The sequence below is a fragment of the Poecilia reticulata genome, chromosome 14, assembly GCF_904066995.2.
Source record: "Poecilia reticulata chromosome 14, P_reticulata-male-v2, whole genome shotgun sequence".
Classification (NCBI taxonomy): domain Eukaryota; kingdom Metazoa; phylum Chordata; class Actinopteri; order Cyprinodontiformes; family Poeciliidae; genus Poecilia; species Poecilia reticulata.
In genome coordinates, this window is record NC_088843.1 from 1339163 (window position 1) to 1355075 (window position 15913).

Consider the following 15913-nt stretch of genomic DNA (forward strand, 5'->3'; position numbering starts at 1 on the left):
CCAAGAGATGGATTTATTTCTGTAATAATTTAGACACATTTTCCTAAAAATATCAGATTTTTTTAAGGTTATTATAGATTTCTTTTCAACCGCCACTGAAAAGCTGAATAATTTTAGCTTCTAGCTTCATATTTTAGTAGTTGAAGCACCAAATATACATTAATATACAGTAACAATTTATTTTACAGCCTTTATCTTTGTCAATTATAATTATTTTTTGCTTGCAATTAATGATGTTTAAAATTAGACTATTAAACCAGACCAATAAGAAACAAAAAACCTTTTATAACACAGAAATATTAGTTTAAGGAAAAATACATTTAATATCAGTCCAAATATCAGTATGTATAGCAGATATATTCTGGTCTGTGAAAGTCTTCATAGAGATATAACTCACTTTTTTGAATATGAAAATAATACTTGGCTTCCCACTTGTTTACAAACTCATCTACAACTAAATGGTCTGCAAAATAAAACCTGTAACACAGCAACTCAAAAAGCTACTTTAAAGGAAAACCAAATGGAAAAAAAAACAAGCTAAACAACAAAAGAAAACCCTCCATTTGGTAGAACCCAGTGATGCAATCAGTGACATCATACAGGAAGTGCTGGACTGGCCCCGCCCACACACCTGCTCAGGCTGGAGCATCTAAAATGGAGCCTAACCCTAACAGTAAAAATTAACAAATAATTTACCATAAGAAACGTTCATCTTCATCCAGTGGTTTAGAAGTGTTGGCTTTAACTAAAACATGTAGATTTAAACTGTAACATGATGCTAACATAAACAAACCCGTGAAAGTGAGTGAAGCAAAGTTTAAACAGCAATGTTTAAATTAAACTGTAGAAAGTTTTTTCCTGCCGATACCGATCACCCATGAGGGCCGATCACCGATACCGATCACATAATTATTTATTTTTTTTAATCATAAACACTACCGGTTACATTATGTGGAAAAAGGAACCATGAATTCACCTTAATTTAGACAAAAACTTGTTTTTAATAACTTTTTCCAAGAAGAAAACTAAACAAAACAGGCAATGTGCAAATTGTCCTGCTATCAGTAAAACTATCTTTAACAGACTGATAACATATGGAGGCTCTGAAGAGGCTAAATAATGCAAAGAGCCAAAATAAAACCTCAACATTGCCAAAAAGATTCAAGCATAAAACTTAACATTCAAAGGCAAAAACAGGATCCATTACAATAAACAATCCAGAGTTACTGAATGAAAACTTCCTGTTAGCATGGCGGCTAGCTGATTACTGCTAGTTCTGAGTGGCTGTTTCTGACTGAGCGGAGTAATTATGCAGAGCAGGGAGGAGATCGATTATTTTTTCAGAGATTATCTGTCTCATGTTAGGACAGCGAAAGTTTTAATACGTATGTAAAATGTATTTTTTTAAGTTAGATGCTGCAGCTTTAAGCAGAGGTTCGGTGTGAGAGTCACTACCAGGTGGAGCAGAAACGGCGCTCCGTCTGAAATATTACTACCTGTAGCGTAGCAGCGGTTCAACAGCGAGAGCAGAACCAGCGTCTTACATCGCAGCTCAAGACTTAAATCATTTTGCGGGTTATTTGTTTAGCTTTCTGACCGTCATGCTAATCCTGGTGAGTGTTTGTAGCTGTGCGCTGCTTTACCTGCTATCTGATCCTCCATGTCTTTTTTACTGCAGTGAGCCTCGATGTAGCCAAACTCCTCAAGTATGGCATTGTTTTTATGCCATATTAGCTTCGTTGTGTTGATGCATTTTGACCTGCTTCAATTTTCCGCCGCAACACGCAAACGTCCCCATTCACTCAGTGCGTCATAGTTATAGTTCAACATGCTTAGGATTTGTTGCTGCGCGTTTGCAGAGTGAAGGAAAGAGGAGACCAGCTGCACAGGCAGGCTGAGAAATGAGATGCAGGTGATCGGCAACAAGAGCCAATGATCGCCGATCAACGATCATACACTTTTTCATGGAAATCGGCCGATTATGATCGGTGACCGATCGATCGGGACACCTCTAATAGAAAGAGGAAATAAATCAGACATAAGGAGTGGCAGCACAAACTGAACCACTTTGTTACACTGGATCCCAACGTTGATTCTCTAAATCTGCAAATGGTGAATCACTGATAGGTGGGAATACACTGCAAAACATGAACCCAGTATTTTTGGTCTAGATTCTAAAGAATTAAAAAAAGTAATCTGTCAATGGAGCCAGAACTTTTTAATCAACATTAAGGAATTATTGACTTAAAACAAGCTCGTATATCTTCCTGAAAAGTTACTTTTATGTTAGTTTTGTCTTATTTCAAGGGCACTAAGATACTTTCACTAGAAACTGAGCCAAAATTACTTGGTAAGATTTAGTTTTGCAGTGAGCTGCTGCGACGACGAGTTCTCTCTGATATTAAATGTTCAGATTTTTCTGTGATATGGGAAACTCAATAATGGAACATAAGTGCAATGCAGCGTTAACTATGGGAAGCGAGTCCGTTTCAGGTGAAATCCCGTTTTTAAAGCTGGATGTGTGTCAACGAGAAGGCGTGAGAATTGAGTTTATACTTTAAGCTCCCATCGCTTCTCTTTTATTTTATTTTTATTTTTTGACTCATCAAAGTGTTGCTTCTTTGTTGACATCAAAAGATTTTCTATGTTCTTTTGTAATACAGATAATTATCCTTCATCAATTTGGCCTTTGATGTTTACATGGCCTCATTATGCAGTCTGTCTGCACACAAGCCTCTGGTTGTACTCTCTAGTTTCAGTAAGTCCTTCATATTTTTACCTGGATACGTTTGTGCATAGTCTGTGAATCAAGAGGAAATGTTGGAATGTAAAACAGTTATAAGGCGCAGTATGAATATATTTGTTCAAGCAACCAGCAGTAGCAACTGCTAGCCTAATTTTGCTCTCATACTCATGTCCATTAGACTGCTGTCAAAATCACAAAGCCAGGGATCTGAATTTCCTCTGATCTTTTTTAATCTCCTCTGAGAGGCAAACCAATTCACTGCCAACTAAATGAAGTCATCAAAAAGCGTTTCCCTTCAAAACGGATTAAACTCGGAGCTTAAATGTGATGAAACGCTGTCAAAGTTACAAATAAAAACCAACAATGTTGGAAAAACAATGTTTTAATCTACTTAAAGAGATGACATTGTGGTCAAAAACGGATGAGTATCAAGGTGCTGCTTATGGATCCGTTGCAACGTGACGTCACAAGATCCCGCTGCCAGCAAGTTTTCAACGTAAAGCGCTAAATCTGAAATGTAGGCGTGATATATAAAATAAAAATAGACGCAGTGCTTTGCTGCTAATTATTAACACTACAACTAGATAACAAGGTCAGGAAAAAGTGTTAATTAAGAAAGACAATGGCGAAGGAGAGGGAAGTCGCTCATTTATGCTAGCTTGATTATGACAACCATAACATGTAGATGTGCTTCAGAATTCAGTGTGTTTTGGTTCAGTTAAAAAATAAAGGCGACCTAAACACCAACTCTGACAGATCAGTAGAGCAGGTGTTTAAATTAGCTAATCGACCACCGCTGTGCTAGCTTAGCTACCAGCAGCGGTAGCTAATCTAACTGCTGTGTTAGCTACTAGCAGCAGTAGCTAATCTACCTTCTGTGCTAGCTTAGCTACTAGCAGTGGTAGCTAATCTACCTTCTGTGCTAGCTTAGCTACTAGCAGCGGTAGCTAATCTACCTTCTGTGCTAATTTAGCTACTTGCAGCGGTAGCTAATCTACCTTCTGTGCTAGCTTAGCTACTAGCAGCGGTAGCTAATCTACCTTCTGTGCTATCTTAGCTACTAACAGCGGTAGCGGTAGCTAATCTAACTGCTGTGCTAGCTTAGCTACTGTGTTAGATTAGCTAACATAGCAGTTAGCTAATCTAACTGCTATGCTAGTTTAGCTACTAGCAGCGGTAGCTAATCTAACTGCTGTGCTATCTTAGCTACTAGCAGCGGTAGCTAATCTAACTGCTGTGCTAGCTTAGCTACTAGCAGCAGTAGCTAATCTACCACATAAATCACTTATCAATAACCACAAAATAAACATCAAGCCTAAAAACATGAAACTGTAACGGACTGAATGTTTAAGTGTTTCTTGGTGCTGAATCCTGGTACATGAAGTGTTGTTGTCAGTGATTTTGAGTTCTGCAATGTTGTAATGCATTATTTTCCCCTTTGCTGCTGCTCTACTTTAATAACAGCTTCACCTCCAGGTTTCGTTTTAACGGTTTTACTGCTGCAGCGCCACGATGGATAGAAACGAATCGTCTTTTTGCCCTCCAGCGTTGTGCACATGTGCAAAAATGTCCGGATGTCAACAATAACATGCAGTCGGTTTATGGAAATGTTGGATCTTTTTATGTGCAGCAGAGTTGGTCGATGTATTTATTGTTGTTTTGGGCTTTTTCTCGTGTTTTTCTCCAGATAAAATGGGCCTCCTGGGTGTTTGGGTTGTGGTGGTTCTGCTGGGAACGTTGGGATGCTGGACAGCCGAAGGTCACAGGAGCAGCCGACGAGGCGGCACGGATGCAGCCGCCAAGTCCCACACCTCCCACCAGGAGTCGCACTCCATGGTAAGCGTCCTCGCCGCCTTTCAAAATAAAAGACATAAAGTTTCATTGGGTGTGAACATTACATGCAAAGTTCCTGGACTGGCCACTCCATCTCTTTGATTGGTCAATAATTTCCCTTTACATAGTTGCTGCTGTTAAAACTAATTAAAGTTTAACAAACCATGGCCCCTATGCTTTATGAAAAGCTGATAAAATGATAATATTCTTAAGAACAACACGTGTCAAAACACACAAAGCCTAAGAATGTGCAAGGCAACTAATGTTAAAGTTTTTCTTCAGGTTGAGTGAACGTTGGATCAGAAGGACTACAGAATAAAACCAGACCTTTACAGTTTCTGTAATCAAAATGTTTATGCAGAGGAGAAAATATGAAAACATTTAAAAACCGAAAACACGAGGATCTGCCATCACAGGCAGGGGCCAATTTCCATTCTTTTCATTTCTGTTTATGCAGTTTGTCCCCGTTTGTTTTACACATAACCCTCTTACTCATAAGCCTTTAATCCAATGAGCACATTTAGTGCTTCTTTATGGTTTCTGCAAATCTCATAACCACTCTGCTCTTAAATACACTCCACAAAAATATTATAATCTTTCAGTCAAATATACGCCACGTTGAAATCCTCCGCTTCTTCAAAGTGTTATGAAAATGCATTAAGTGCAGAGGAAAGCTAAAGTGTTGCCAGTTAATTGGGGCAGAGCTGTCTGCATGAGAAAGCCTTCAGTTTTACTCATTTGGTCGTCTGCAGCCCTAACCGACTCCACTTTTCACAGATTCAGGACAAAACGTCACGGCTTACTCAAACCTGAATGCATTCATGAGAATCTGCCCACATTTGATTCCTGCTTGTAGCAAATGGGGAGTTGTTTTTTTGCATCAAGGGATTTGTGTAAAATGGTAAAGATTTTGCACAAACTATCCGCAGATCACAGTGATTCTTTTTGTTTGCAAGTTATGAGAGTTTCTTCCTCCTGTGTATGTAAAGGAGATTTTATTAAAGCTGCATTATTGACTGTAAAACATTTGAATATGATTTAATTCCACCTGATGACTTGAAAATGCAATTTAAGTCGATAGGAAAATTGTTTTGGTTTTAACTCAGAAATTAAAGTTTATGAAGCTGATTTGACAACAAGAGACAAAAAATAACGACGGCACTTTGTGCAGCTGAAATGTTGGTTAGCAAAGTAAAGATCTGTGTGGAAATGAGTCATTTAGAGGAAAGAAACGGGTAAAACCTGGTTTGGTGTTTTAGTCTCTGCAGCCTCATCCACGCAGATGTGATTGTTTTCTTTTTCTCAGACTCTCATCGGGTATTTGGATCTACTGGTATTAAAATAAAATAATCAAACTTCCTCCGTGAGCTGATGATTACATTTCTCTCGTTTTTTATTGGATGTAACTCTACAGTCAGTCACCATGACGCCGCAGTTTAAATTATTGTCATTTTACGCCTATTTGTTTGTTTTCTTGTTCTCACATGAGACTGAAGGCTCTCTTATAGATATATTGATCATAGATTTGATATTTTGTCCTATTTTATTTGCTGCTATTTGTGTGTTCATAAATAAAATCCACTTAATTCAGGATTTAGATAAACGAACAGTATGAAATGCTCCTTTGCTGGTTTTTTTAAGGTCACAGAAAAAACAGGAAAAGCTGCTGGATATTTCCAAGTTTTCATAAAAGTGGAGGAAGATTAGACACATTAATGCTGTGAAAACAATGACTCCCCTTTTGTTCTTACTGTTTTTCTGGGGTTATTGTTGCGTCTTGGTCTCAGATTATAAAGTGCATTGAAACTCCTCCATAACCGATAAACATAAAACATGAGAGGAATATATTTCTACACGCTGAAACGTGAATCTTTAATGAAACCTGCATGTGTCGCCGTGGATTTACCAGCCAGAACAATATTTACTTTACAGTCTGAATTGCTTTTGCACAAAATGTCAGTCTCCGTGGCGACGCCAGATTATTGCTGCATGCTCAGAGATTAGCTTCTGGTATTTTTTTATCTTACTGGGTTTGTGTTTGCAGACTCTCCTCAGTGTGAAGCCGAATACGAGTCGAATCAACACAACACTTTTTATTAAAACCGCCAAATGTTGTAAATTAAGTTACAGTAAATCTGACTTCATCACTTTGGTGCCTGGTTTTAAAAATCTGCACAAACCTGGATGTGATGGGATGTGTGTCCATTCCTGGTCATTTATAGATCACCATATTGATCACCATATTGATAAAAGTGCAGTTCAGTATTTTTATGAACGTCATTTTGAATTCCAGTCGTCACCACATGTATCATCCATCCACAGCGGATTTTCATAGACGCAGTTTGACCTTTCAAATGCCAGTTTTAGTGATTAGTTTCTGCACAAAACCTAAAATCGATCCCACAAAGTGGCCTGATATTTATAGTAGATACAAAACCTGAGAGGATTTTTCACGGCGGTCTGTTTTGGCCAGAACAGGAGAAAATTTCAACCAAAAACTCAGAAATTCTCTAGAAATATTCCCCCCCGCCCCCACATTTAAAATTCAGAAACTTCCAAGTTTTTTTTGTGTAAAATTTCTATCTATATATAATTTTTTTTCTAGAACATTTTTTTATGTTTTTCTCTAGAAAGAATTGAGAACTCATCAACATTTCAGATTTCCCTTTTGTTTGAAATGTTCTGGTGTTTTTTTCTGCTGTGGCCCTGAAACGCTGCAGAAAATATTCTGGCCTTCAGCTTCTTTTGGGCTCCATTGAATACATTTATTTTCTGTAATAACAGGAAACGCCTGCTATATTTAGGCAAATTTAATAAAGAATAAAACCTGGTTTGGGTGCAGCAGTGTCTCTGGATGAACATTTTTACCTTTTCGTAAAACTTGCTTGTAAAGAGATTAGGGCTGAAACGATTCCTCGAGTGATTCGAGTACCTCGATTATTAAAATCCCTCGAGGAAAATGTTCCTGCCTCGAAGCTTCGTTAATTTATGTTTCATCATTTAGCGCACCGTGTTTCAGCCGGAACATTATCTGCGTTGCGCGGAGCTCTGACTTCCGCCTCCGAGTTGTTGACGGAAGCTACGTGTTAGCGGCATAACGTCCAATCTTCAAGTTCGGCTCGCGGGGATTTTACTGATTGGTGATAATTCCGGGTTTTCATCGTTTTTGTGGGACCAATAAACATCCTTAAAATGACCGGCGCGATGCCGGGAGTCCGGCAGCCTTTCTGCTCCGGAGCTGCTGGTTGAACGGCGGGAAGAAGCTGAGGAGGATTTCTACAGGTGAGCGGAGAGACTGAACACGGCGGGCGGCTGAGGGTTGATGCTTACAGGGTCAGAGCAGCTTTACGGACGAACCGCACAATAAACTTATATCATCCCGGTCTGAACAAACGGGAGGCGGAACATGGCTGGTAGATGAGTTTCTGAACGGAGGAGCCGTAAATATCCCGTGTTGCTGCCCCAGTCTACAAAACAGTAACTGGTAGGGAAGCTCAAAGGTGGAAAAAATAGACTGATGTCGATATCCGATAGTAACACTGGTGTTATGGAAGATTTACCAATATTTTATTTCATAATTGTTTTTATCCGATTACTCGATTAATCGTAAGAAAAATCTATAGATTACTCGATTACTAAAATAATCGTTTACAACAACCCTAAAAGAGATGAATACTTTGCATTTTCCTCTGTAAGAAAAGTATGTTGGTAATTTTTTTTTAACCCTGATTACAAATTAACAGTCTCCCTCTGCATACGGGCAAAATTCGTATCATTTTTGAATTGCAGTTTGGGGGCCACACAAAATCAGTCCAAGGCCCGCAAATGGCCCCTGCGCCCCACTTTGGACACCCCTGGCCTACGTTTTGGTAAACACGTTGCCCTCATTTAACGTATTCCTGTCTGCGACATCGCCTGAAGTCAAGATGCCAGCCTGAGGCAACAAAGGTTAAAAGATCCGAATCCTCTCTACTCCCAATTATTCACTCTGCATCTGTCAGGACTGCAACATTTCTTTACTTGATGGAAAAGCAGAAGTTGTATTTAAAAATACACCTGCCAACCTCCATTTCCAGGAGAAAGAACTGGCTCCTTTTTCCCTTAAACCCAGCTGATTTGTCCTATTTGCTCAGATTAAATCAGGTGGGAGCCATAAACTCATCCCAGCACAGAAAGCAGAAAATCAGGTTACTGCTAATTACACGTGAACAGCTAAAGTCTAAATGTGTAAAATAAAGTGACAAAAACAGCTTTTGTTTGTCAGAGCAAACTGTATTTTTAGAAAGGAGCTCAGAGCCGTGCCGTCACCCCTGTGCTTGATTTAAATCTTTAATCAATTGATCAAACCGCTCAGTTTTATCTGGGCATCATGAGGAAGAATGTCTGCAATTAAGATAGACAGATGGCATCGGCGGCGAGGGGAGAGGAATGGAGATGCAGAAGGTTTGACAACCGCTGCGTTCCCCGTGGGAGTCCGGGTCTCCTGGGGTTGGACGTCAGACACAGACACACACACACACACACACAGACACACACACACACACACACACACACACACACACGCTGCTTTTATCAGTGAGGCTCATTACCGCTGGCATCCATGCTGAGGGACAAGAACGCAAAATGTCACTGCTCTTCAAATGCTGCCGGGTATCGGATTGTTCTGGATGGCGATGCTCTGACAGAGCGCGCCGCTCTGTTTTCAGATATCACGTCGATGGCTTGTTTTCCCTGCGTATGCTAATGAGGCGCCTCTCCAGATGACACGTTTGTTCAGATCCTAAGAAAAGCTCCACTGATTGGTCACTAATAGGCATCAAAGCTTCTCTCATATGCTAAAATGTTAGACATATTCTACATGCAGAGTTGTGCAGTAACTAGTTACATTTACGTTCAGGAGTATTTTTACAGTGTAATTTTATTATGAAGTATTTCTGCTGACCCAGCACCTGCGTGCGCCTCTCTGCTCTCTGGTCTCAGATAAACTGAAACGCCAGCGCAGAAAAAACGTCCATGGTTTAAATCTGTAAACGTTCATGAATGACAGACATGGAAACACGATGTCTGCTTCAACCCGCCGCTCATCCGGTTTGACGTCTCAATAAAGATTCCTGAACAATATGCTGACACCTTGTATTTCCAATTAGTGATTGAGTTGTTGCCGCTGCTGCTGTCACCCACCACCAGCGTTTTGTTTTACTCCTCCTCGGTTTGCCCTTGCTTGTTTCAGAGGAGAGGAAAAGGCAGAGCAGCGCGTGGAAAGTGCTGCTGTGTTGCCCTCGCTCCTCTGAGCTCGTGTAATAACCAATCCTGTGTGTGTTCTCTGTTTGCAGGAGAAGGAGAAAGCAGACGGGAGCATCGATCAATGTGAGTACGCTTACAGTGTTCAAACCAAAACAGCATTTTTCAGAATACGCCGTCACAATGTGGTTTTTCTTCTGCTGTGCTTCTGTCCTCTGATTACTGGGAAACGCAGCGAGAAAGTAATTCTGCTCTAAGTAGCTCTGATAAAATGGGCTTTTGATAATGAAATATCTCTGAAAAACATGAGAAATCCTGCTTGCTGCTCCGCCGCCCTGAGATTTATTTATTGGAAATGGTTTCTGACGTAACTTTGCTCCAAAGCCCGACATGTGAAGTCTTCTGAGATCTTAACTCAAACCCTCTGCAAAAACTCAAGTACATTTGGTCTAGTTTCTACTGCAGTGGTGTCCAAAGTGTGGCCCGCGGGCCATTTGTTGCACTTGGACTGTGTTTTTGTGGCCTGCAGCTGCAGTTCAAGAATGATACTGATGTGTTTCACATTCACAGGTTATAACCCAGCTTTCATAATGATTAGAACCTCGTCTGTCCACATATCTTTACCGAAATGCCGACTCTGCTGCACAAAAACCAGCTTTTATTTCTTCTACTAAACCTTTGGGAGAAAGTGACCCAAATTCTGCTAACTGGAAATGTTCAGTCGAGTCCAAAATAACGTGGAAACTGTTATGGAAGCTGTTTTGATGCAACAAAATCCATTTTACATTTTGGATCTATAATAAAAATAACAAAAAACTAAATAAGCTTGGAGGAGTATTTGCTTGATCTTGGTTTTTTAGTTTCTTGGTCTGTGAACGTTTGATGGGATGATTTTAATCCATGTGATAAAAAGTTTGGACACCCCGTCTTAGTTTTGTCTTAATTCAAAAAAACTAACTCACAAGTAACTTTTCAGCAGATGTAGGAGTTTATTTTAAGTAAATTATTCCTCTATATTGATGGAAAAGTTCCTGTTCTATTGGTGGATTATTTAACTTATTACAAGTTTTCCTTTTGTTGTAGTGAAATAACTTTATCATTAATATTAAGGAATAATTTACTTCGATATCTTGTGAATTATTTTTGTCTTATTTGAAGTGTAGTAATATATTTCCACTGGAGACCAGATGTTTTGTGTCTCTGCATCTTAATCTCATTTTCAGTGACTCCGTCTCTGACATGTAACTCGTTATTTTGCTGCCAGATGTTTGTTCGTCCCTGTCAGACGTGGAAAACGATGTTTCTGAGTTTTTTCCTGCCGTCGGCTTCAGAGATTCCTGCCCGTCATGATCTCAGTCGTTACTCTGAGTAGCCAGTCAGCTCGACGTCAGCCGCATTTATTGGTGCCGGTCCAGTTTCCAGCAGATTTCTAATCTCATTCTGAGAAATGACCAGAAAATCTTAAGCTTTCATTTCTGTAGTGACCATTTGTCTCTAAACTTAAATTCAAAATCAAAAAACTCAAAACTCAAAGGTGATCTAAAGAAAAGGTGAATCAAACTCAAATAGTCACCTGATGCACCGTGGATTCTGGTTTACGCAGCAAAAAAAAAGATCAAAAGTCAAAATATAGTTCTTTGGTTTTATTCTTTGGCTGATTCTGTAGTCTGGTAAAAAACCTTATGACCACCCACGTGCATAATATGCTACCTAAGACCCACCTATTTATACCGTGAAATACCCACATCCCAACCTGAAATTAATTAACTAATTAAGTGAATTCCTAATCAAAGAACTTATTCTAAACGGCAAATTAAACAAAAATTCTAATGATAAATCAACTAAGAAATAAACAATAAGAATAAACTAAACAATTTAAATTCTAAGATTTAACCAAAAAATGGGAAAATAGCTCCTACAATTTCTATTCTGTTGATGGGGAAAAAAAAAAAAAAATCCCAACATTGAAACGGCTTTTAACAGGATCGTTGCTGCACAGTGACTGGTGTCCCTGAAGTATTGAACGACCTCCGTTTGCCAAGAGGACGGCACTTAATCTTAAAACATTTTCACAAGGTTGGATCGTTCAGGACAGACGGAGACGTCTCTGCACTGCAACACAACAGTTATCGCCAGGATTTTGTCCATTTATTTTTACATTTTAATCGTTTCTGTGCTGTTTTGATCACACTCTGGTTCATCCTCCCACTCAATTTGACGCATTTTCAGTTTTAAGTTCCCTTTGATATGAAATTTTCATTATTTTGAATATATTTATGTATGGAAACCTTGTGAAGTGACTGCAGAGGAACATATAATGGACCCTGTGTGAAACCTCCTGGTTGCTCCAGCAAATATTGGATTCTGAACTCTTCCTGAGGTAAAACATCAGTGTTGTTGTTTCTAAATTAATATGAACTTGTTTTATTATTTGAGATTTTTTCTCATTTTCTGCAGATAAATACTAAATTTAGTTTGGAATTTCAGAGACAGGTTGTCAGTAGATCATGGAATAAAAGAACATTTTACTTAAACATACCGATAATAAGTAAAATCAGAGGAACTGATCATTTTAAGTGGTCTCTTATTTTTTATAGAGCTGTATATATTTTTCCATATTTGTTAAAACTGTCAGTTTAATAGGAGTCAGAAACAAGTTGCACTCTTCCTCTTCCTCTTCCTCGCAGTTCTGTTATTGCAAAAAATGTATGACTGGCTCTGATTGGCCAGAAACAAGCAGTCGGAGCCGGGAGGCGGGGCTTAGCGCTGTCAATCATCCTAATGTACGCTACTCAATCTGATAATGGGGAAACAAATTACAGTTTGTCAACCGACATCAGTGGCTTTACGAACTAACTTAAATTCATTGTAAGAGCCTTGAATATTAATGTGGACGAAACACTTTGAGAAATTAAAATAAATGAAAATAAACTCTGGGAGCTGAAACTTGGTGTGAAAAACTAAAAGCAGGAATTCAACTTGTTCCCCAAAGTCTGAAAACATTTACTGAGCCAGTCCTTTAAATAAAATTATCTCTAGATTTATATTTGTAAAAATATGAATAAGCATGATTCCCTTTCCCACATGTTTTATTGAAATACTCATAAAATTCTCAACTGTTTTCATTTTAAATATGACCCATAATTAGCACTTATCAAGCAAAGTAGTTGTAAATAAAACCACATTTCTTTACACTTATAGGTACAAATTGATGCAGAAACTGGACAGACAACAGAATCACAGAAATGAAAAAGTTCCAGTTATCATAACGCAGAAATGACTTTCCGTGTTTTTAAATTTTCTGTCCATGCTTTGAGTTTTTAGCGGCGTCTGGCTCAAACTCAGACGGTGACATTAATCAACTCGACCCATTTCTAGTGGAAACGTTCTGTGCATAAAGGTTAGCTCGCGGTTTAAAGGTCACTTCTTGTCATTTTTACATTATTTACTCCTCGTGTTATTCTTGTCACTGGGATCCATGTGGAAAAATGGAATATTCCTCATTTATCTTCCCAGGGAATGGAGATTAATTTGGTCTTGGGTGCTTAATTTATGAACCTTTGCAGACGCCTAATCGGAGTTTTGTTACCGTCACAAATTAAACAATGGCAAGAGGCAGAGCAAGTTAAGCAGGCCTGTGGTTCATTTAGATTGTAATTGGGTGAGAATTAGATGGGACAAGGTTGACAGAGAGACTCTGTAATAAAGCAGGAAGCTGAGAGGAGACGGAGAGGAGGGATGAGACGGATCTCCTTAATTATTCAGTCATTGTCAGCTTCTCTGTGGAGAATCTAAGAGCAAATAAAAACTGGACCAGATTGTGACAAAGAAACGAGGAAAGTGAGCTGGATGTTGGTCCAATTAGGGAAGATTAATAATCAGTGTTTTGATTTATAAATCATGATCTGCTGTTGACGTTTTTCCCACCTCTGCAGTAAAACGGCTTCTAAAACACGAAGAGACCAGTGACAGGAAAATTCAAATGATTAAACCCTTATAGAAAGTATTTCAGTGCACGTTATTCATCAGGTGTCAGGAGATCCTGACATTGTGTTTCTTTTTTTTTTAGTCCCCTGCTGAGCTGCAGCGAACACTTACACAAATGTTTGAGTAAATCTAGGGCATGTAGAACAAAAAGCGTTAATATTTAGTGTGAGCTATTATTAATGGCCTGTCACAAAGTGGGGGAAGTTTTTAGTGGTGCAATAAAATCAGCTGCTGGTGTTGATGGATGAGTGGTGGCCAGACGCCAACAGGTGGCTGTTCTTATGGAGACCAATTCAGATTTATTCACTCGTCTTCAGTTTATTTATGTTTAAACAGACATGACTCAGTGAATGAAGCAAAGTCAATTCAGCTAAAAATACTTTCAATTTCCCTCTGGGATAAATAATATTTCGGCTCAGAGAGTCATTGTTGATGATGAGAAGATCTTGCGTAGCAGTCAGTGCTGCAACACAACAGAAGAGGCTTCTGACTGAAGCATGTTGCTGAATGTTTGTTGCCACTTCCATGAACTGTCCCTCACTACATGGTTTGTCATGAGTGACGTAAAGATGTCTGGAATAATAAAAAGAATCATTTCACTTCTTAAACTTTATTAAAAATAGAAAAGTTTCAACAAACAACCAAAATAAAAAACATGGACGGAAGTCTTCAAACAAACCATCAGCAGCAAATTTTAGAAAAATGTTTTAGTTTTATTTTACTATTGGAAGCAAAAGTAAACAAGTAACAGAAATAAAGTTATTAATTATTGAGTAAATGACGGTTATTCCTTTTTATTGTTTGACAAAAGTCTAAGTTGTTCACGGTTCTCAGTAATTTTAATTTTCAACGCCTCCGAGAAAGAATCAAAATGGCGCCTTCTGCAGGTGGAGGCGATTCTGATTTCAACGTTTGTAGTTTAAAATCTGTTTATATTGTCGTAAAAGGTTATCAGCTGTGTGTAGTTTTTAATTTACTGTAAGGAATTAAATGGAATTAAAATTAAGCTTTTCTTTTTGGAAGAATCGATATTTGATTCAGAAAATGTAAAAATGATTCAGAAAATGTAAAAATGATGACATTTTCTGCTGCTGCGTCTTGTGTGAGCACTAAATGATTAGATCGCACAAGCAGAACTTTTCACTCCCATAAATCGTACGTCACTACCTCGCTCATGTCAGGAGTGTTTGAAATAGGATTTAACTGTGAAGCAATAAAAATGATCAGGCAAAAGGTTCATTGATTCATGGAGGACATGATCAAATTACTGGAATAAAATCCACTTTGATAAAACAAAACTACCTGCAGGTGAAGCTGAGAGCATAAATCTGGTCAGGCTTGAGATTTGATTCAGTTCACAGGCTGAACATGTTTTATGTTATCATAATTATTAGCAAAAGTGTGAAAGTCGGAGACAAAAAGGTGATTTCACTGTAGTGACAGTTGAGGCTCCATTCTGAGTTTGCCTGCCGACCCTGATGACGGGCTAAAGGAGGACGTTCAGCTCCTCCAGGGGGTCGGAGGGACCGACAGCGGCTCCCTCTGTAACACTTTATCTGACGCTACAAGCAGCAGCAGCAGCCAAATCTGGACGCTCACAAAGATTCACCACCTCTGGAAAGATGGACACATTCGTACAACGACCAGGAAATGATTGATAGAAAAACGAGAACAAGGGTCAGTTTAGTCACAAAAAGTTTAATTTTTAACTCATTTTCTTGTCAAGAAAGCGTTTCATATCGTATAGATTAAATTTTCACATTTCTGAAGAATGTTCAACAGGTCCTGTCTGAACATAGCATTCTGATGCTGAAAATTAGCACCTATGCTAAGGTAAGCTTAGCTAACATGCACTCAGAGATTCCTAATTATGTTGACTGACACACTTATTACATTCAATATGTTAAAATTATCCAGAAATGCTAAGGCTAGCTTAAATGCTATTGGTTGCATGTTGACTTACACTGACTTAGTCATTCAGTATGATAAATATTCCTAATAAATCAAAAATTAGCTAAAGTTCTTGTTTTAGCTGTAAGGCTAATGTTAGCATGAGGGCTATCACTAGCTTATAGAGCGATTAGCACGTTGACACCAGCAGGACGT

At 38.7% G+C, this 15913-nt stretch overlaps 1 protein-coding gene across 2 annotated transcripts in view; it reads left to right on the top strand.

Moving 5' to 3' along the window:
- Positions 1-15913, top strand: part of fstl4 (follistatin-like 4) — a 216756-nt gene that overhangs the window by 20212 nt on the left and 180631 nt on the right. For both annotated transcript variants that reach the window (XM_081615150.1, XM_081615149.1), the window contains exons 2-3: positions 4434-4582; positions 9913-9946. In XM_081615150.1, the coding sequence (XP_081471276.1) occupies positions 4439-4582; positions 9913-9946 (178 nt within the window). In that variant the 5' untranslated portion in view covers positions 4434-4438. The remainder of the gene's footprint in view (positions 1-4433; positions 4583-9912; positions 9947-15913) is intronic.